General features: G+C 28.4%; 1 protein-coding gene across 2 annotated transcripts in view; it reads left to right on the forward strand.

Annotated features, from left to right (window-relative positions):
• LOC142331575 (uncharacterized) overlaps positions 1 to 25,083 on the forward strand; it is a 70,576-nt gene that overhangs the window by 33,316 nt on the left and 12,177 nt on the right. The window contains exons 2-3 of one of the 2 annotated variants that reach the window (XM_075377576.1): positions 8,061 to 8,216; positions 13,052 to 13,197. The exons of the other annotated variant lie outside the window; for it this stretch is intronic. Coding sequence (XP_075233691.1) covers positions 8,061 to 8,216; positions 13,052 to 13,102 — 207 coding nt within the window. The 3' untranslated portion in view covers positions 13,103 to 13,197. Of the gene's footprint in view, positions 1 to 8,060; positions 8,217 to 13,051; positions 13,198 to 25,083 lie in introns of those variants that run through there. 2 annotated transcript variants of the gene reach the window in all.

A 25,083-nucleotide genomic window follows, 5' to 3' on the forward strand; every position in this document is an offset into this window, starting at 1 on the left:
TTATTTTTTATAAAGTTTTACCAGAAAAAGGTGGGTAAAGTATAAATATACATGAATTACCTTTACCGCTTGAATTTTGGATTCCGAAAAGACTTAATAATTCATTAATATTTATTACGATATATTTATTGTTGTCGATGAATTTAATATTAGTAGGATGTTATTCTTTTATTGTACTCGGTGGGTTTGGTGCTGCTGCACAATCGATTATAATCGAATTAAAACTGTTTTGTGTTTCGTTAAAAGAAATGGATGAGTACGTTGTAATTAATTATTACGTCCGAAAATATGATGTGGATCAGAAAGAAAGATCTTTTTTTTTTCATTCCAACTATTTTAAAAGTACCATAGATTTGAAGAGATTAAAACTGTATGTAAAATACTTAATATCGGAACACGATTTAATTTGCAGGTAAGTGAAATTCTGTTCTATAGAAAGGATTGGGGTAAAAAAAAAATACTAAGCATCTCAATAACATTAATATAGACTAACTGAATATTTTTACCCCTTTTTACTTGTAATCGATCTGATAAATAAATTAACTAGTATTAAAGAAATTACATACGAGGTACGAATAAGTTCTTAAAAAAAAAAAAAAATTACTGCAACTGACAAAATCCAAAATCGACAAAATTCCTTTTCCGTAATTTGTTATTAAATGAATAGAATAACTGAAATATATATATCTTACAAATCTATGTTCAACTGTATTAACATGAGAAGAAATGATCCACGATCATTTCAGGTATGGTAGCGTCTCGGCCTTTCTGCCCGGGTTTGAATCCCGATCAGGCATGGAATTTTTCATACGCTACAAAGTTTTATATTTTCAAATTGGCACGTACCAACTTCCTTGCACGCTTCTTTAATAATTAATTCATCAGAAAAAAAAAATTATATTACTTACTTACGTCCAAGTTATCGGTAAATAATTTTCGAAGTAAATTTCATTGAATATTTATTTCAGTAAATAATTTCTAATAATAACTATAAATAAAACTGACGGTAACAAAATCTTATGAATTTATCGATTATCGGTTTCGCATTAGATGCCGATCTTCAAGGCAGAATGATTGCATCACCCCCTTTCATCCGGTTGTTCTGGATTCGAGCCCGGTCAAACATGTATTTCACTCGGTACGAAAAAAAATTATTTCATACCATTCATCGGCATCTGTTATGAGATGCCAACGCCAATTACCAATTACCAATTCAATAGGTAATTCAGTCAGTATAATAGTATTATACTGACTGAATATTATACTTATTTATACTTAATATTATATTATACTTATTTATACTTATTATTATTATTACTTAATATTAAATTATTTATACTTTATTTTTATAATATAGATTACACTGTTTCCTAGTTTATTGAGCTTCATAATCAACATATAGTAAAAAATTTGAAAATACACACTTCGTTAGCCTTCATATCTTAAAAAAATACCATTCTAATGATTTTCCATCCATTTAGTTTATATTTAATCCGTATGGCAAAAATATTGTATATTTTAACGATAAAACAAAATAATATTATAGTTTTTAAAATTACGTTCATTAGTAATATTTAATCTTCTAGAAAATAGAAAAATAAAATCTTATTATATGAGATGACCTAAAAAAACAAGAACTAAGGATTATTTTTTAAAATATACACTTGTCATCGTATTTTAAATTAAATTCAATGAAGCAAAATACATTATTTTCTTAATAAAATGAATGAATGGGTTGTTAAATTCATTGAAACTCAATTTTTACATTGTAAAATGTCAACCTTTGAAAAAATTATTCATTATTGATTTTAAAGACTACTACTGATTTATTTTTAATACTATTTAAAGCTCATGAAAAAATTCATATACTAAAATTATATTAACAATGTTTTATCTGCACGTAAACTTTTTTTTTTTGTTTAGCTGGACTTATTTCTACATTTAAATCATTTACAGTCGTCTTGTTGACGTTTTGTAAGCACTCATTCTTTTTAGAAATGCCATTAAAAAATTGGGAAATATGTTCTACGAGTTAAATTTTAATCAATTGTAAGAAACGTTATGTCTCTGATTTATCTCTGACAGAAATTAATCCTAATTTCGTTCCAAAATTAAAATGAATCTATATTGAAATAATTCGGGCTCAGATAACGGAAGGGAAATTGTCTAAATTTTTTGTATTTGAAAAAAAATTTATCCGTTATTTTCTGCGAAAATTATTTGTTAATTATTGCCACTTAAAAAAAGTAAGTCTGTTGAAATTAATAAATGCAAAGTGAATTAAAAACAACTATTAAGAAATAAAAATTTTATTTAAAAAAAATTAGAAACCCAATTTTAATTTTGGCAGAAAAATAATCATTTATCTACCACGTTAAACCAAATATGTTTTTTATTTGTTGAATATCTCTTTTACTCACTTGGCGTGTGTTTATATTTTAGATATTAAAACTTTCATCTGCTCTGTTGATAGAGCATTTACATATTGAAGAGCGTTTACATAGTTTTCTTGTTATATTTTAGGAATACAACAAATATGAATAAATATGTTCAAATGAGCATAACAACATGTAACCAAGTTTTATGCTTTCAAGTATGTGTCTTATTATATTTAAGCATTGAGGTAATAAATTTAACATCACTTTAACATATATTATTTAATATATGTCATTATTTAAGATCTATTCTACAGCGAAGGTCAGGATGAATGTATGCATAGTTTAGTAGGATATTTCTGCAAGTTGTGAAATAGTAAGCATGGACAATACTTCCCATTAAGTGAGTTTCACACCTATTCTCATGTATCTTGAGGAAGATAAGTATTGTTTAATTTTTTATTTGTATTTGTCATCAAAAACTCGTTGGTTTTTGACTTATAACTGCAGTAATGAGACAGATACCCAGATCTGTTCAAGGAACTGAATCGAATGGATAAATTGCTTTAAATTATAAAGTAATGGATAAATACTTTAACAGATGTATTGAGGTACCCCATAAAGTGTATTTGTTTGCCTGGTTCGCGTACGTACGATGCTAAATCACTCAGTTTTCATTATTCATTTATGCCTAAGGTCTTTAGAGTCTTTACATTAATCTAATCCTTCAAATTCGTGTGTTATATTGTGGTAGTGTTGGAGGGGATCTGAATGAATATTCTATCCTTCAATGGTTTACAAAAAGCCAAACCTGACCTTAAAACCAACCTAATTACTGGAACATTCATCTTAAATTTTTCATTATGATTACTAAAACAATATTACCATTGTTAGGAAGTTCAAAATTTATTTCAAAAACAGATTGTAGAGAATGAGAAATCGAACAGTTGTCCCATCGCATGAGCAAAATTTTGTTAACATAATAATCGTGTAATGTTCATACAATTAAACACTTTCATAAAATGGCTTTTAATAAATTGAAAATCCTGAACGGCTGTTAGAAATCGATCTTCTCTTCAACTACGAAATTTAACGTTTATCTAACATTTGCAGTATCTAACTATGCAGTACCCAAACCGTGAACACCTATTTTCTAATGGACATTTTAAAACTTTCATATCTAATAAGCGAATTTTGTTCCCCGTTTTCGAGTAGTCAATGGCTACCGGAAATTTCTATATATTTTTGTATATTTAATTATAGAATTATCCATTATTTTAGTCAGATCTTTTAATTTACTCTATGTGTCCTTAAGTAAAATTATTTTCCTAAAAAATCTAATTTAAAATGTCAGCTTTTCCGGTAGGTTTTATTTCATCTTTAAAACTAATCCTTTCTGATAACAGGGCTCTGTTTGCTAGATGTAGCCACATAAATTTTATAAATGTATTTATTATACTGCAATACGAAGAGTGAATATGTTTTTTTTGTTTGTGTTAGTTGATTATTTCTCTACTTTAATCTTAATAGTATTCGTTATTCGTAGTAAAGTTGAAATTAAATTTCTTGCATTTGGTGAAGAAACAAATAATTTTTCCTGTGATGTTGTCGCAAGAAAATTCTATTGTGTTTTTGATTTTTATTTTACAATTACACTTAATGTTTTGTTGTACTGCAATTAATGTACGTTTTTTCAGGTTAATAGTAATTTAATGAAAGCTGGGTGCCTATTGTTAATTACATTTGAATGTCTTTTGTTTTATTTTTATTGCATTGGTGGACAAAAACTGATTGATGAGGTAAATTCCAATATATTTTATTTACTTTTGCATGTAAAAGAAAACGGTTTTTAACTATAAACAAACGAATTTACGTTTTATTCCGATCGTGCTAAATTAAAATGTTAAGTACCAGATGGTTATCAGAACGGGTATAAGCAAGAGAATTAGTTCAGTACTTCTCTGGATCAATGAATGGAAATCGCGGTTAAATCTTGTTTTGTATAGGATATAATATACTATTTTAATATATCTTTTGACATTTAATTTTTAATTTTTTTATAAATTAAAACTTTAAAGTGATAAATTTCAGTTTAATAATTTAAAATATAAACACCTGAGAGAGAAATAAATTAAATAGGCAAAGATAAATAAATAAAGTAGCTGTTAAATTAATAACTCAGAAGTCATTAACGAAAATAATTTGAGCACATGTTCATTTATATGTAAACATATATAATAACACGTATTCGTTTAAAAAAAAAAAACAGTTTTTTAAATACGTTTTACTTAAAAATTCATCCACATAGAAATATTATTTCAGTAAAAAAAAATATTTTTGTAGAATATTTTATTGTTTAAGAATTAATGAACATGGTTTTTAGCAAGGTCGCAAATTCATAAACAAACAAAGTCAGCGGATATTTAAGAATCGCACCATTTTTTTAAATATTGTTTTAGTACTGCTAAATTAAAATAACAAATTTTTTTATTTAATTTTAATAAAAACACGTGTTTATCATAAATTATTTGTTTAATCAAATTTTTTTTTGCATATCTTTATATTCCTGTGAAGAATATAAAAATATCATATTATTGAAAAAAATGGGTAATTACTTAGAAAAAAAATTTGTAGCATTTTATAATTGATAATTAGACGAAGGTAGAATAATTTTTTATTTTGAGTTAAACATTTGAAATTATTCTAAAAATTTAAAGTATTTTATTCTTTCTTTGATTTTTTTCATTATAAACGCTTTGCTTAGAATCCGAAACTAAATATCAAATCATTGGAATAAACCTACACGATTAACGTAATTTTAAAATGTTAGGAGTCGATCTCCTTACAGATAACGATCTCGAACTTGATCTACTTGATCTCTTGGTAGTGCTAGGAAAACCCAAGGCCACCGGTTTTTCAAAATATTATAGATCTTTCTTATTTTAATATCCTCCTGTTATTATTACAAATATACAAAATGAAAAATACTTGACTAAATGAAACACAAATATTATAAACAAAAATTAGCTCTCCGTCGCATTTCCGAAACCGGCAGGATTACTTCAGAAGATGATATGGATGAGTGAAAACGAAGTGAAGTCTTGTACAATCTGAGGTCAACTGTTTATGAAAAACGTGGTTAATTGAATTCCAACCACCAGAGAACGCGGTTATCAAGGGTAGATTGAAATCTGCATTGAAGAACTAGGATTTGAACGTTGTAATTTTCGACTTCGAAATCAGATAATTTGTAAAGACGCGTTCACCAATAGACTAACCCGGTGGGTTATACTCACCAAATATTTCCAAAACTTTACTATTTTTTACCGAGAAATTAAGAAAATATAAATTTCATTTTTACTCCATTTAATTACTTTAAACAACGAATTTAAAAAAATCCTTTCTTCTATGCAATTATATCATAAGAAGACCATGTGTACATATTCTAATCAATTTACCTTCATTAGTTTTTGCTTTGCGTTGTCTTCAATTTCAATAAGCCCACTATTGAAAATATCTCTACTGAAAAATATCTTGGAACGGCTCGTAGTAAGAAAGGAACATGAGAATTTATCGGATCGCTAATAGTGATCCGAATAAGAAGTTCAGCACTGTAACAGATTTTTTATTATTTACACGTTTTAATAAATAATTTTTCATATTTAGATAACATTTCTGAATAATCGCGATTTGTTAGATCGAGAGTGTACCTGATACATGCAAAAGAAAGCTTTCAACAACTAACCTAACAACAAATACCCCGTTTGAATTTTAAATTCAGAAGATATTAATATAAAAGATATTACAAGAGTACCCCATTGCAACTCCCAAAACAGCCCACCTGGGCTACCACGTTTGTTACCACTTGATGGTGGTGATTGGTATAGCTTCTTACGAGGTGCTCGCATATCTCATTTTTCTAGCCTCACACGCAGTCCCAACGAAAACTCATTATTGATAAACAAATATTTTTAAATTAATGTTATATTATTTTATTTAACGTAAATTTAATTCTATTACTTGTGTAATAAAATTCATTCGAATCAATCAGTTGAAACCAAGTTCACACAGTGATAGACACTGAAATATATATAAAATCCTTCTCAGTTATGTCAAGAGATATGAGTAAAAATTTAGTTGCGATTGATCGTGTTGTTTTTTTGTTTAACCCGAACAGAAACCCTTTTCCTCTTTATATAATAGCATAAATATAGATAAAAATAATTATCTCTCAAAATACATCTGTTTTCATTTTGTCTTACCGATGTATAATTGATGAATAAATTTATATTTAATTCTAAACCAATTCAGATATTATATACAAAAAAAAAATACTTATTTTGAAAAAAATTCCAATTTTAATTATACTTTTTATTTCAATATTAAATAAAATTTTTAATTTCAAATCTCTTCATAAATCCTTAAAAGAGAAATCCAAAATCATTACATATTTATCATAGAAATACATATTTTATTTGGAAAATTAATAATTTACACAGCCAAAATAACCCAATTTTTATAATATAAAAAATAAATTGGTTCAAAAATAACCTACATATAAAAATAAAACGGAATTATTTATCAATCTTTATATCTAGTCAAAATATTCCTGTGCAAATATAACTGAAATGTACCAGAATAATTCGTTTACTAAATAATGGTTTACAAAATTACAATATAACTGCAATTACTAAAATTAACGACCGTAAAGTCATGTGTTTACATTTAAGGAACAACGAATATTTAAAAAAAAATTCATTATAGTGAACTTTAAGTCTTTTAACATAACCATCATTCTGCTTTGCAATTTAATTTATCTCACAGAAAAAACATGAAAACCTAATTATAAACACTCGTTAGATGATGGGCAACTTGCAATAAGTAAACCGGTGCTAGTGTCTCCACTCGATTTAAATCCTTAGTCTTATGATATTTTTTTAGAATGAATTTTATTCATTTCCTAAATCGGTGTAAGCAGCGACACTATAATGATAGTGTGGAAATAATTGGGCATTTATCAGTTTCTTCCCTAATGTAAATGAAGAAAAATTTAAGAAGAAATAATTGTTGGTCCTCATTTATAGAATTGGTCAAATACGATTAAAATTGATATTTTAATCAATTTTTTACTTCATACAGAGCTGTGGGATGTAATATGTCTTTGAAAGTACATATCCTCCACCCACATCTGGATTTTTTCCTGTAAAACCTCGGAGATGTAAGCGATGAACACGGTGAACGTTTCCAACAAGACATTTCATTGATGGAAAGGGAAATTCCCTATAAAGAAAAATGATATAATAACATGCCAGCCGATTACTGCTGGATATGAATTCGGGATGTGCCTGAGGCTATTTATAAAAGAAAAGAATCGGCGAAATCATTCTAACACAGCTATGGCCATGCAAAATTATAAATTTTACAGATTTTAACTACGTATATTTTCCGTTAATTTAAATAAGCATAATATATTTAAAACTAGGGGTGAAAAACAATTTAATTCCCAGGCCTGTAATGTACCCAAAAAAATAATTCAAGAAGTATCACACTTAACATAACATTAAATTTTTTTTTTGTCTATCAGTGTAACCATTTACACATTACATTAATAAAACCAAAATAAAAAAAAAAAATAAATATATTATTCGTTAACAATAGTAATTCGAAAATATATTGTTTTTTCAGTACGATGAACTAAGAAGGTATCTTGGAGAGTGTTCTTGGGTCGATAAACCGCAATGGTTTAAAAAGATGTTACTCACAATGATGATACGATCATTGGCACCGTTTCACATAAAACCATTTGGACTTTATGTAATTAATTTAGAAAACTTTATTAACGTAAGTTAAAAGAGTAAGATTTATTTCATTAGATTATAAAATATAATGTAAGTTTTAAAAAATATTCAAATGTATTTTTAGTTTTAAAATGTGATCAAAGTTTTAGGATTTTAAGTTAAATTTCAAGATGGTGAAAAACAATACCTTACTGATTTTATACCAATACAATAAAGAACCTTTGTTATTTAGGTAGAATATTTATAAAGGATAAACAAATAATGCAGCTATTAACAGAAAAGCACAAGCAAGAAGAGCTTTCATGAGAAAACGAATCATAGAATTAAATATAAATTGAAGAATTAAAAGGGATTTTTGAAAGTATTTGTGCGTGGGTTGTAGCAATTTATGAGCAATATATAGACAATTGGATGAATGGAAAGGATAATACTAGAGGCCTTTCATTGTTATGTAGAAGGATTTTGAAAATGAGGTTGGTTGATAAAATTTGAAATGAGGTCTTAAGTCCTGAAGAGAAAAACTTGTGGTAAAATGTTGTAACAGACCAACCAAGTTAAAAGGCCATACTAGTAGTATACAGATTTATTTAATTTTCTGATCGAGGGATGTGTAGATGGTAGATAATGTACAGAAATACAAAGAGAAGGATATATAAAACAATTAAGGATGCTTGATTTGATTTATATGTTGAGTTTAAACCATTAGCACAAAACAAAAAGGAGTGAAGATTTACATGAAATGAATTAATCAAAAAAAATTTTAAAAAAAGAAAGAAAGCTTAAAAAAGAAACACTGTGAAAAATGTTTCTTTTTCTTAAATAAATATATATTTATATAAAATAATTTAAAATAATTGTAGTATTTAAAAAAAATTAAAGCAAGTGAAAATATGAATTTTTACGTCCCCGACTAGCGCTGTAGCAGTGCTATAATTTTAGCAGCGAAAGTATTCTCATAGTCCAATTTGGGCATATGCGGTTTTCACAGTATCTTTACATTTTGACACCTATGGAACGCATAAAACTGGATGGAAATTTTCCGGATATTCGTATGTACATATATGTGTTCGGTGTCGCAATTTAAATCACCTTATACCTCCAGAACTACTCGACGGATTTTAACCAAACTTGGTCATATTACTTCATTATATGGGCATTGACGCCAATAAATTTTCAATATAAATGTTCAAGGCGGTGGGGCTGTAAACCAAGATCAGTCTCAATAACTTGACATTTCGCCTATTTAAGGTCTTTTTTTCTTAGGCACATTTGTTAACAATTAAAAAATAATATTAGAAAAAAAAAAAAAAAATTTCCATATTCGCATTCCCACCCCAAAAAATGCTTTAAATAAACCAGCGGCTAAGTGGGTATACTTCTCCATTAGTACTTCCACTCAATACAAGGAGCGCAATTTCAGCATTGAAATACAGCTGCTGCAGTCGTCTTCTATGCAGTAACGTTACAGCTGAGTGGCAGAATTAATATTTTTTTCTGTATTATAAAGTTACAGCAACTTTAAAATCTGTTCAGAATTATAATTAAACAATAAGTAAATAAGCAAAATTAAGAATGAACATTAAGAAGCTGCAGACAAGTAAAGTTAACAACGAAAAAAATTTAATTCAAGAAGAATTTGTAAATCTCGTTTAAAAAACCACTTAATTGAATCGATAAACTAATCAAAAATATTGATTCTCATTAATCTTGAAAATTCGCTGAGAGTGTTTTCCAATAAATTTACTGCCATATAATTTCGATGCCGATCCAAACGATATTCATATCGTTGACTGATCAGAGATATTTCTTTCCTAACGGTTCGTCTTTATACGAATATATGTTCAACATTTTTCGGGTTTTTTTTTGGTCTGATAACGTTCAAGTATGTCAATATTGGAAATGCTTGCTGTTCCACAAAATTAAAGTCCAAAAGTCCAAATTGGTTTCAAGATGGATTTATAAATCGATGATTAATTTTCTACTGAGATCCAATATCTGTGTCCTGCGTAGTCAGTACATGTTTTCAAACATTAGGTCTAACTGCATGCGCTTAGATTTGATATGTTTTATTCAAGTAAGGTGCCGGTTAAAATGAAAGCCTGAATATTTATAATTTTGAGAACTTGAAATATTAACAGACTTCGACTTTGTTTTATTTATCTTTATTTTCCAACTTGTACGCCAAAATTAGAGAAGGGTGAGATAATCTTGAATAAAATGATGGGCAGTAGCTAGCTGGATTTTCATGAAAAGCAAGAATTGCAGTATCGTCAGGAAAAGTCGCAACGGTTGTAACTACCGTAATTGGCAAGTCGGCAGTAAACAGAATATATAAGATGGATACGAGAACGCTTTCTTGAGGTGACCATGATTTTATTTGGAACAAATCCGTTAAAACGTGAAAATATGTTTAACCTGAAAATATCTGCATTCTAGGTAAGATTTTAGTACTACATAGAAAACCCAAATTCATGATTTGGAATTTAATTATTTACGAACTGTGCCATTTTATTTAAAAACAAATTTTCAAGCACTTTAGAGAACACTAAAAGAAGGCTGATACGCTTTTAACATTTAAAATCTGTTGGTTCTTTATCCTGTTTTGATATAACAAATTTTGTGTAATTTTCCACGGACAAGGAAATTTACAAATTCGAATAACAGCATTAAAAATTAGAGTGACTAAAGGTATCGCATGTTGAGGTACTGCTTTAAGAACCAGGCCGGTTAAAATTACATCCCGACGCCTTTGCTGGATGTAATTTGTTGTTAATCACAGATGAAAACTCGTGAACGGGGAAGCATTTAATTTGTAACAACATTTGAAAAGGAGAAATCAAATATTCGGAAATTTTCCAAATTTAATTTGGATTCGTTTCGGTATTATTTGGCTAAAGCACGTCGGAAAAATAGTCAGCAAAAAATTTCCTTTCTTTTGAAAACTTTGCACACATGTTCTGTTATTATTACGGAGAGGCGGAATAGACTGCTGGGATCTTGAACGAATTCGTAGCTTTTAATATAGTGTATTCAGCAGACTGCATAACAGAGATATCTTCAATAGAAGATTGAAACGAAATGTTTTTCAAAGTTTGAATTAATCGTTTTATTTCTTTAAAAGCCGTGTTAAATCTTTCTTTATCAGAAGGGTAACGAGTTCTCTGCCATACGCGTCGTAGTTTCCAGCGATCTTCTATCTTTTCTCTGATGAAGACCGATAGTATTTTGAGATGGAGACGTAGAGTCCAAATTGGGAGTAGAGGCCCAGGACGCTGAGTGAATCAATTTGCTCATTTTGTGTACTGCATTATATTCTTCCGAAAATCTTGAAAACGTCGTTTACTTGCCAATTTATTAAACAGAGTGGGAGATCGAGAAGTTACCACAACGTCAAAAGATACCGTAAGCACAATAGGTGTATGATCTGACGACAAGTCAAACCGTGGTTCAAAATGTAAATAGTTTTATTCAGATATACCCCTGAAAATGAAAAACTTCAGGAGATCTGAAATTTTATTAACATCTGTAGGCAAGTAGGTTGATTCACTAGAATACAACTCTTCAAATTATTGTTAGTCATTGATCTGAAAATTGCCTGCGTTTGTTAATCAAGAACCCCAGTGTAAATGCTTAGATTTCCAATCTCCACCACAGATGAATCTCCGACCCAAGTATCTATAGAATGATGTAAACTTATCCGCCTTCACAGCATGCCTTGATGGGCAATAAACGGAAGAGAGATAGAACATTTTGATAGGACAACCACGATAGTGACGTGTGAAAACCCTTTTTTTTGGTTAAGTGAGTTAAATTGAGAAAAATTACTTTTAACAATAAAAAAGCAGTACTGCCGTGTACATTCCCTGATGAGTGATTGGTAAAATATATTGTATAGCCATGAAAATAGACAAAAAGGCTATCGGTCAACCTCGTTTCAGATATAAGCATTATGTCTTTCTTATTAATGTTTAAAAAAGCTTCTAATTCTAATTTTTTATCAGACAACCAGATAGAATTTCAGGTTGTTAGTCTGAAACGGTTGTTCATTTTTTCTCAAGACGATTCATAAATAGTCCAATCATTCTATCCATCATATTTTCATATACTCGCTCAAATCTATGAAACATATGGTCCACAAGATTTATGAGCCAATGAAAGGTTTGGTTATCATTAGGTGGGGGAGCAGCCAGAAGAACAAACGATTAGTTTTAAAATTTGGTAAAGAATTAACTTCATTGATTAAATCACATTAAAATCAATCTTTTATGTATATTTTCTTTCAATGTTCATTATGTAATAATAGTCAAAACAGGTTCGTAGAACGAACACCAAAAATCAAATGAAGAGTATTGTGGTTGATACAGAATTTGTATTATGCGTGTTTAAAAATTTTAATGTTATGTTTTGACTAGAAACAAGCGGTTTTTTCTGCATAACGATGGTTAAAATCAATATTATACTTTTGGTATTAAATCTGTCAAATAATTTATCTTATTTATTTGAAAATGTTTACAAACTAGAAAACATGATAAAACATCTTATTCATCCAAAAAAATTCATAGTAATTTTTAAACAAGATGATGTAATCTTAATTTCTACTCCTCACTGACATCAGAGGCTTTTTAGGCGACCTATTATTTTTGTCTTGATGTTGCGTTATATACGTAATAATACAAATAAACAAACAACCACTAATTTTGATTAAATACCAAATGAATTACGCATTTACTTCTGGATTTTTACTTTCTATAATCGGTCTTCAAAAGAACGCTTGGTTATGATATTTCAATAAATGTCTAAATTAGAACAAAATTTCCTTAAATAATTATTAGGTAAACTTGTTGCAACATAAATTAAAATATTATTGTTTGTTTACAGGTATTAAAGGTGTCTTATTCCTATTTCAATTTGATGCGCACATTAAAGTAAGCTGCTTATATATACAAAATGTGGTTGAAGTTATTGTTAGCATGTACGTAATTATTGTAATGATTATACGGAAAGCGATTTCCGTTTCATATAAATAAAACGCAATCAATAATAACTGCTAAAAACTATTTTTGTTTTATTTGGAGTGTTTTTACCATAAACGTTCTTATTACATCTAATATGTTATTGAATGAATATCTATGTACTATTCATCCACCAACACCGGAACGAAGAAACTGCTTTCTGAAGATTTTCATCGCTTGCAAATCGTACGTGATTTACTTATTACAACAAAAGGTTAATTAGCTCCCGGCCATGTCAAAATGAGAGAAAGGTTCCTATATGAAACAGTACGATCAAAAAGGAGTAAAGTTCTTACGTTTGGTTATTCTTAACTGTAGCCACTGAAGAATCCTGTTCGCACATATTTTATAAGACCCGATGAACAACGAATGTCTCCGAGAATTATGTTGAAAAGGAACACGTTGTAATCATTCATGAATATCATTAAATGTATTTTATCGATCTTGTCTAAAAAATATATCAACATGGCAAATCAAATCACCCGCAATCACTGCCAAGTAATCGATTTCTTGTGACTGTAGAAAGTTTATTATTGGATACATTCTACAATTAATCTAAATGTTACGTTCAGTATCATCGCATATTTTTTTGGCGAAAAGTAGACCAAACTTCACTATAGTGAAATTTTTAGTAGCACATTTTTCACTTTATAAAATTAATCCATTGTAATCATACGGGATATCAGAAAAACGTTAACAAGATTGACCTTGAATTTTGAAAGGCCTTTCGCTTTTGTTCGGTAGTGTTGCGCAAAGATGTATTATTTTCCAAGCCTCTTGAAGCTTTACGTTTTACCGCATAAATTTATTTCGGAAATTTATGTAAACAAACTCATGTGTTAGCACAGTTGAAATTTTTTCAGCTATCAGAAGTAGGTTTTACCAACTAGTTTGCCTATTATAGAACTTTAAGGTGATTTTTTACTTTTTAACATGTTATAGACTGAAAACTATTACGAAACAATTTTTAATTATTTGCACTTTATTATTTATGTAATTTGATCATTTTATCTGAAGATGTGACATTGAAATAAAAAATAATGATATGTAACTGAAAACCAGATATCTTCAATCCAAAATACAAATACCTGTCAGCTGGTTAAAAAAATATTTCTTACATGTAAAGTCTTAATATTCAGTTTAATTTTATCGTATCTTATTTATTATTTTTTTTTAATAATAATAATTCTCCTATTAACTCACAATAATCTTTGAAAGTAGCTGCGGTTTAGTCGTTTCTAAATAGAGGATTTCTTTTTAAACTCTTTTGCTAAATTCACAATAAATTTTCAGAACATTAAATTATGTCACACTACCAATTTACGTTAAAAATTAACGTTTGTATACAGGTTCTGCCTGAGTAGGGGGACGCTAATATTGGACAGATGGACAGTCTACGGTCGGTAATGAGCGTTTCGTCCGCGTCCGGTTGCGGTTAGCGTTTCAGCGTCGGTCCTCGATGGACTGTTTTGTCGGGTGGGGAGGGGTTTTATTTTGTGAGATTCCGACACTACCATCTGTGCGGCGACAGTTGGCTGGTAAAGCTTTACCCTCCTCTGACGTAAAAAACAAAAGAAAAAGGTTCTCTTGGTATAATAAAATCTATGATATCAATAAGAATTTAAAACTTTACTATCCTTATTTGAGCGCCTTATATTTGAGCCTTATTTGAGCGCTAAGTATTTTATCAATAATATATGTTTATTATGTTTATGTACACTCCTGATTTAATTACTGTATCATATTTGTGTCACCATCAAAAAGTCAGAAAAGGTTTTGAAGATATATAAATGCGCTCTCACATGATTATTTTTGGATTAAAGGTATGAATAGTATATACTGATTTTTAGAAAATGAAATATTTTAATTTATCAATGTGTTATTATTTACACTATAATGCCTGATTTTTTATAAAATGAATAGTTATTTAAATCATGAAAAATAACCATATTTGCCTCTATGAATAAAGGCAAAAGAAATGTTTTCTTGAAACGTCACAAAATTCTTTGGATTAAAGAAAAATTATATATTAAGGTTACATTTCTTTTATTTTATAAATTACCCAAAAATTAAGAAATTTCCAACCGATTTATATAAAATACAATTAAAAGATTTTTCAGAAAATTTATTACCCTGTCGATGAATTATTAAATAATAATGTAATGTCGAAAATATTTTTTAATTTTCGGTACCTGTTAGTTCGTCTTGCGTATTTATCCCAATTAGCCCTGTTTGGTCAGTATTCCAAAAAAAAAAAAAGATTAAAATTAGTGCAAAATGAAGATTTTCATGTATTGTGCTCGTTTATGGCAAGCGTAATTCCAAAAAAGAATTCAAGTCCTATTTTCTGGATAGGGAAAACCGTATCAACCAAAACATAATCTAAAAAGCCGACGGTTTTTGTTTTTCAAGTGAATTCCGAAAATTACATTACATCACATCTTTTAAATCAGCGTTAATTAATCGAGTTAATAAGCAAGTCTGATAATTTTGAAGTTAATCATTATGTTAACTGATAATTTTAACGCCGTGGAACACTAACTGTTCGTTAATGATACTACTTAACCTCTGCAGTATCCACTACTCAAATCACTGTATTCTCATAAAAAATGAGGGTTCACAATTATAAATTTTAAGATACATATATATATATATATATATATATATATATATATATATAAGATTTTAACATGAATTTTATGGATGGACATGAAAACTCTCTTTTTATCACGGAAAAATATTACCAGTGATGCAACAATTTTTTTTTTGCTGCAGTTTAAAAATAGGTTATCGACCACTTAAGGAACCTTTTTTGTCGTCATATTACACTTTTAAGCATTACGGTAGAGGTGAGCGGTAGAGTTATATAAATGATTTTTTTTTCACTATAAATATAATTCATTTATTTAATTCTACCGCTCACCTGTGACGTCACAACGTAGCGGTCGACTACAACACCATTTTTTACATTTTCACTTTACTTCATGTACTGCTTTTACAGCAGTTACACTTTAAATATTAATTCGATCCCGTCGGGTCTCGAACACGATCGCCGCTGACTGGGTACCTGGTGCGTTAAGCCTCGTGGCTACACTACTCTGCTGACCGACATTTCCTTAAAAATGAATACCAAAAAAAATCATTCAGAGCTATTATTTCTACAATAATATCCATAATTATATCTTACGGGACGGTAATGAAAATATACAAAAAAAGAAATACCGATATAATAAAAAGAATTGCAGCTGTGAAAGATTTAAACGAAATGATTTATTTATTACTTTGTTTAATAGATATTCAGTTTGTACCGCATTACATGTAGTCACTTATAGAAATAATTGATGAAGATTTTAATAATAAAGAAACTATTGACAATAGATTTAAGATGAAGTTGTGGATAAAAAAATTCATAATAATAAATAATAAACTGTCTAAACGATTTTATTTGAAAAGTACATTTTATTTATTGTCGACTATTGTAATCATATTGATTTTTACACCGCTTTTTATTACTATTTATATTAGCCTCGTAAAACATAGTAATGATATAAATTTACTTGAATTACCATTACCGACTGAATTTTGGATCCCGGAAAAATGTAATAATTCAGTAGTAGTATTTATTGTAATATTTTATATTGTCATTGAATGTAGCATTAGAAGGAAGCTATGCATTTATTTTAAACGGTGCCATTGGTGCAACCGCACAATCAATTATTGCCGAACTACAATTACATCGTGTTACCTTGAAAGAAATCGATAAATACGTTGTAAGTAATAATTTCAAAGAACGTCAATACCAATCAAAATGATAACGTGGAACATTGTGAAAGATTATTTAACTTTGTTTCAAAACTTTGTAACAGAAAAACCGACACGAAAAAAGTAAAATTACTTAACAAGTACTTAATAGTCCAGCATAATTTAATTTGCAGGTAAGTGAAATACTATTCGACAATTAGAAAAAATTACTCTAGTTAAATTACTACTATTTAGTGCAATGATATTATCTCAATTCTCGACTTTGTCATCCTGTCTGTATATACAATAAAATAATAGATTACGTACTTAAAAGAGAAATAATATCTAAGATACAAATTGCATTTAACAGTATTTAATTAACCCTTCTCCATCGATGATATATCACATTCAGTTTACTTTCCTCTTCCAAATTGTTTGTGATTAAAATTCTATATTAGTTCATTTTTCATCTTGTTTATTTAATAATCTGTAATTTCTCTACATCATTCTCGCATTCCAAATGCTTCCAGGTTTTCTTTTTCATAGGAAAACGTTTTTTTTTGAAGATCATATCTTGCAAGTGAGCACCTTCTCAGAGTACATTTTCCTTCAGCCTTTAAGAGAACTTCTGGATCGAATAAGGATTACGAATATACCACTCACATAAAATATAATTTTAATATAATAATCCTTTTTTTTAGATGTATGTTGAAGTGTAAAAAACTTCATGGCTTAAAAATCTCCAAAGCTACAAGGTCAATATCAAATAAAAATTTAGATATGCTGTACTGGTGTATCTGAAGTGGTACTTACGAATGTTTTATGAAAATTGGTTGAGCTGTTATTTAGTTACGCTTAATTTAAAGTCAAAGCAGACAACATTGCCTAAAATAATGTACAAACAATGTGTTATTATTTCATCAACTTATGACATAATAATTTAATTTTCTTACGAACAAAAAATATATTTAACACTAAATAAAAAAAATATATCCCTGTTTTAGTTTTTTCATTTCATTTTATTTAACTTTTGTATTTTTAATTTACATACAAAGTTTTAAAAATAAAGTAACAAAAAGACCGTTTTCTGGTATAGAATTGTTCAAATTTTTTTTAATTACAAAGAGATTAATAATCAAATTTTTGGTTTAAAGCAAAGCAGTTTGGGGTTCATATCACAGACACACACACACACACACACATACATATATATATAGTGTCGTACGTTTGTTTGTTTGCCTGTCTGTGTGTCTATGTATCTGTTTGTTCGCTAAGAATACGAAAACCAACCGACCGGTTGCTTTCAAATTTGACGAATGCATTCGTGTTATCTCAGGATAGTTTTTAATTAATAAACTGAGACCCTATCTCTCTTGGAAGTGAAGATGTAAAAAAATTAATTAAATAATATATAATATTATATATTTAATTTGATAAATCGATATTTGATAACGTGTATACGTGAGCGTTAATAATTTATTTCTCAGGCATGCGATATTTTTATCAGTCACGCAAGCGATTTTTTTTTCCTTAAAAGAGTTTTTCACCGATCACTTTTAGAATTATATTGAATTTTTATGAATTGTTTACAATTTTTTTTTTATGAACTGAAGAGTAACAGGAACTAAAAAGATAGTATTATTTTGAGAAACCTATAAATATATATATATATATATATATATATATATATATATATATATATATATAAAACTACTTCAAGAGGGCTTTCAGTTTCATTTGAAATATCTAACTTCTTTTCTTTAGGTTTGCAATAACAGAATACGCTTACATTTTCAACTTTTTATTAAATGGAAAAAATTATAAGCATTTCTACATTTCTGTTTCTGTTATGTTTTCAATAATTATCAACTGCAATATTTATCATCTCTATCCCAATTCCGAAGAAGCTAAGTCTGGACGATTAAGGTAATAACTAGTTTTTCCAAATTCTACATTAAATATCGGATTACTACAAATTTATCTTTGATATAAATTTGGTAGTCACTATATGAAAGTGTATTTATCCTCTTCAAAAAACGTTTTTAATGATTATTTATAACGACTACATTATTTTTCATAATTTAAATAATTTATATATAGACAGACATCTTTTGAGTCCTTTGGAAGAATTTGTTAGTCAATTTTGATATATCAATCAAAATACAGACAACACACTTAGATTTTTCTCAGCTTAATCCTTTTTTAATTTTAATTTTTCAATTTTGTTCGTTGATTGTCCTAAATAATTATAACATTCCAATTTGTACTCCTACATTTTATGAATAACAACTGTTCAAAGAAATAATAGATATTTTTTACCAAAGAGTTGGTGATACGCGTTCTACAGGTGGAGAAAATTAACTGCTTTAATATATAGCATTCGAATGCAGTGAAACATCATAGATTAAAACATTATAGATAAAAATCAAAAGAACTATGAGTATCTGTCTTCAAACCGTTGTGCAGAATATGGAATTCCCCCAGTGTGTTCCTTTTACTTACGATTGGTTTATCTAACAACGATGTTTCCTTTTACGAGTTTGCTTCCGACGGGTCGTCTAAAAAGTAAATCTGCGCAGCAACCAGTTCACAATATTGTTTAAGTTTGTCAATATATTTTCCAACTCTTAAAAAAATTTCATTCCCAGGTACGAAAATTAAAATCTTTCATTACTATCTCTCAAAGTTTAATAATTGGCCAGTAAACGGTTTAAAAGGTTTTAATGCTTTTTGGACTTACTTTTTCTCGCACTCACACTCAATCTCCCTCTTTGTGTTTGGGTGTGTGTGTGTGCGCACATTTTTAGACATTTGAGATTTAATGTGGTAATTAATGTTTTGAATTATATATATATATATATTAATCGTCACCTCATACAGAATCCAAAATTACTGTTTATACAATGATTAGCACCATGGTTTGATGGTAATCAAGCACATGAGAGCTCAAGATAATACCACTGCACAGCAATTGTAGTTAGTAAACACGCAACACCATCTGCTTTAATAATGTTTTTTTGTTATATTGTAGGTAAAGAAAATATAACATTGTTATTATGCAGAAAAATAACAGATTAACAACAATATTACATTTGCTTGGATATAAAAACGAAAAGTATTCATCCAGAGTTATAATTTGTATACTAATATCTGTAATTATGTCTTACGGAATTATAATGGAAATTAATAAGATGTGGAATGTCGATTTAATCAAACGATTCACTGCGATGAAGGATTTAGATATTATTATAACATGTTTACTGTTTTCTTTAGAAATTGTATTCGCACCGCATCACATATGGTCTATGATAAAAATAATAGATAATGATTTTTCCAACGTTGTAATAATTGATAACAGTTTACGAATAAACGTGTCAAAAGAAAAATGTAACATAATAAGAAGTAATAAACAATCTCAACAAGTTTTCTTACGAAATACGTTTTATTTAATTGCATTGATTGTTTTCATAATAATATTGTTACCGTTATTTATTATTTTCTATAAAATTTTATCTGGAAATGGTGGAAAAAGTATAAATATACATGAATTACCTTTACCGCTTGAATTTTGGATTCCGAAAAGACTTAATAATTCATTAATAATATTTATTACGATATATTTATTGTTGTCGATGAATTTAATATATGTAGGAAGTTATTCTTTTATTGTACTCGGTGCGTTTGGTGCTGCTGTACAATCGATTATAATCGAAGTAAAACTGTTTTGTGTTTCGTTAAAAGAAATGGACGAGTACGTTGTAATTAATCATTACGCCCGAAAATATGATGTGGATAAGAAAGAAGGATCACTTTATTTTCATTCTAACTATTTTAAAAGTAACATAGATTTGAAGCGATTAAAACTGTATGTAAAATACTTAATATCGGAACACGATTTAATTTGCAGGTAAGTGAAATAATGTTCTATAGAAAGGATTGGGGTAAAAAAAAAATAGTTAACAACTCAATAACATTAATATAGACTAACTGAATATTTTTACCCCTTTTTACTTGTAATAGATCCGATAAATAAATTAACTACTGTTAAAAGAAATTTCATACGAGGTACGAATAAGTTGTTAAAAAAAAAATTACTGCAACGGACAAAATCCAAAATCGACAAAATCCCTTTTCCGTCATTTGTCAGAAGAAATCAGAAGAGGTAGTTAAATACAATTCCGTAAGTTAAATCCGCGATCATTTGAAGAATGGTAGCGTCTCGGCCTTTCAGCTCGGGTTTGAATCCTGATCAAGCATGGAATTTTTCATACGCTACAAATTTTTATTTTCGAATTGCCACATACAAGCTTCTATGCACACTTCTGTGATGAATTATTAAATCATTAAAAAAATAAATTATATAACTTACGTACAAGTTACCGGTAAATAATTTTCGAAATAAATTTCATCGAATATTTATTTCAGTAAATAATTTTTAATAATAACTATAAATAATACAGACGGTAACAAATTCTTTTGAATTTATAGATTATCGGTTTCGTATTAGATGCCGATCTTCAAGGCAGAATGGTTGCGTCAACCCCATTCACCCGGTTGTTCTGGGTTCGATCCCGGTCAGACATAGTATTTCACACCGTACGAAAAATAATTATTTCATACCGTTCATCGACGTCTGTTACGAGATGCCAACTAAACTGACACGTAATGATGAGAAATTAATTGTTATTGTATTTTCTCAGTTTTGTAATTTATAGACATTCAACACACCCATTCACTGATTCCAGGAACGTATTTTAGGGCTTTAGTTTTAGCAACAACAAACAATTATTAGATGATGCATATTAAATTATTATTTTGTATCAATTAAATGCCCTAAGTTTATTCGCAAAATATTTTACCGTGACTGTATTCACGTAAGACCGATTAGAAAAAATAAAATATTATAAAATATAAAGTATTTTAGAAACGAATGGATTGGTATAATAATAAAAATAAAATGAATCATTAACATCGTTAATGAAAACAATCCATTTAATGCAAAATTTAGTTACTCATATAGAAACCCCATACGCTTCTGTATATATCATCTGTTGAAAGCAGCGGTCGATAGCGATATGAATATAACGACCGTAGACCGATAGATTAATAATTTAATATTTTATGATGCGGTAATATTATGAATAATGTTAATTTTAAAAGTAAAAATAAATCACAACGGGTGAGCAGTGATAATCATTCAGTCATTATCAATCGGCTCAACGACTCTGCCCGTCACGAATAAAGTAGAAAGTACAGACCTTTAAAAGATAAGAGAAATTAACTGTACTTCCTGGAAAATAACATTATTATATAATCCAATATACATATAATTTTAATATTCCCTGTTGCCCACGTCTTCGGTTGCTTAGATTTTGGAATAAGTTTTCACGACTAACATTAAATTTTTGTTAAAATCGTGTATATATATATATATATATATATAAAAATTCATGTTTATTTGTTTGTCGCGTATGCATTCTTATACTACTACTTCGATTACGATGAAAATTTCCTGAGTTGCTGAGCACACCCTCGCGAAGGTCTGTGAATTAGTTTGGACCCGCTAGGTGGTCCTGGGATTGATATATTTGAAAAAAAAATTTAATTGTTCGATTTGGCTCGTATTCAGAATATTAGTTATGTGAAGGAAATATTTTTGCCAAAATTTGACCCACTAGGTGGCGCTAGGGTCGAAATATTTCGAAAAATATCGGAAAAAATATATTATATATAAAAATGAATGACTGAGTTGTTAAATTCATTGAAACTCAATTTTTTACATTGTAAAATGTCAACCTTTGAAAAAATGATTCATTATTGATTTTAAAGACTACTACTGATTTATTTTTAATACTATTTAAAGCTCATGAAAAAATTCATATACTAAAATTATATTAACAATATTTTATTACTTATTACTTCATTTCTATATTTAAATCATTTACTGAAGTCTTGGTGACATTTCTAAGTACACATTCTTTATAGAAATGTCATAAAAAAATGTGAATATATGTTCGTTCTGCATGGAAAATTTTAATCAAGTGTAACAAATAAACAAACGTGCCTGATTTATTTCTGACATCCTTATTTCGTTCCGAAATTAAAATGATTCTATATTGAGATAATTCGGGCTCAGATGACGGAAGGGAAATTGTCTATATTTTTTCTATTTGAAAAAAATTTATCCGTTAGTTTCTGAGAAAATTATTTGTTAATTATTGCCGATAAAAAATAGTAATTCTGTTGAAATTAATAAACAGTTAAGAAATAAAAATTTTATTTAAAAAAACCGAACCCAATTTTAATTTTGGTAGAAAAATTACCAAGCTTAACCAAATATGTTTTTTATTTGTTGAATATCTCTTTCACTCACTTGGTATGGGTGTTTGTATTTTATATTTTAAAACTTTCATTTGCTCTGTTGAAACATAACTTTACATAGTTTTTTTTTTATATTTTAGGAATAAAATAAATATGAATAAATATGTTCAAATGAGCTTAACAATATGTAACCAAATTTTATGCTTTCAAGTATGTGTCTTATTATATTTAAGCATTGAGGTAATAAATTTAATATCATTTTAACATATATTCTTTAATATATGTCATAATTTAAGATCGATTCTACAGCGAAGGTCTGGATGAATGTGTGTGTAGTTTAGTAGGATATTTCTGCAAGTTGCGAAATAGTAAGCAGGGACAATTCTCATTAAGGGAGCTTCATACCTATTATCAGGTATCTTGAGGAAGATACGTATTTTCTAATTATTTATTTTTATTGGTCATCAAAACCTCGATGGTTTTTCGCTTATAACTGCAGTAATGAGACAGATACCCAGATCCATTCAAAGAACTGAATCGAATTGATACATTGCTTTAAATTCATAAAGTAATGGATAAATACTTTAACAGATGTATTGAGGTACCCCGTAAAGTGAATTTGTTTAGCTGGGTCGCAGTACGTACGATGCTAAATCACTCCGTTTTCATTATTCATTTATACCTAAGGTCTTTAGAACCTTTACATTAATTGCATCCTTCAAATTCGTGTGTTATATTGTGGTGGTGTTGGAGGGGAGATTTTATCTAAGGATCTGAATGAATATTCTATCCTTCCAATGGTTTTACAAAAAGCCAAACCTGACCTTAAAACCAACCTAATTAGTGAAAATTTCATTTTAAATTTTTCATTATGATTTCTAAAAGAATATTACCATTGTTAGAAAGTTCAGAATTTATTTCAAAACAGATTGTAAAGAATGAGAAATCGAACAGTTGTCCCGTCTCATGAGCAAAATTTTGTTAACATAATAATCGTGTAATGTTCATACAATTAAACACTTTCATAATATGGCTTTTAAAAAATTGAAAATCCTGATCGGCTGTTAGAAATCGATCTCCTCTTCAACTAAGAAATTTACCGTTGAAACGTATATGTAATTTAACGTTTATGCAGTATAAAAACCGTCAATTTCTGTTTTCTAATGGACATTTTTGAAATATTTTAAAACTTTCAAACGTAATAAGCGAATTTTGTTACCTGTTTTCGAGTAGTCAATGACTACCGGAAATTACTATAGATTTTTGTATATTTAATTATAGAATTATCCATTATTTTAGTCAGATCTTTTAATTTATTCTACGTGTCCTAAAGTAAAATTTTTTTTCCTAAAAAATCTAATTTTAAATGTCAGCTCTTCCGGTAGGTTTTATTTCATCTTTAAAACTAATCCTGTCTGATAACAGGGGTCTGTTTGCTAGATGTAGCCACGGAAATTGTAGAGATATATTTATTATACTGCAATACGAAGAGCGATTACCTTTTTTTTGTTTTTTTAGTTGATTATTTCTCTACTTTAATTTTAATAGTATCCGTTATTCGTAGTAAGGTTGAAATTGAAGTTCTTGCGTTTGATGAAGAGAAAAATTATTTTCCTGTGATGTTTTCGCATTAAAATTCTATTGTCTAATTATCATTTTTGTTTCACTGCAATTTTGTTGTACTGCAATTAATGTACATTTTTTTCAGTTTAATGGTAAATTAATGAAAGCTGGGTGCCTAATCTTAATTGCATTTGAATGTCTTTTATTCTATTTTTGTTGCATTGGAGGACAAAAACTGATTGATGAGGTAAATTCCAATATATTTTATTTACT

The sequence above is a fragment of the Lycorma delicatula genome, chromosome 10, assembly GCF_047948215.1.
Source record: "Lycorma delicatula isolate Av1 chromosome 10, ASM4794821v1, whole genome shotgun sequence".
NCBI lineage: Eukaryota > Metazoa > Arthropoda > Insecta > Hemiptera > Fulgoridae > Lycorma > Lycorma delicatula.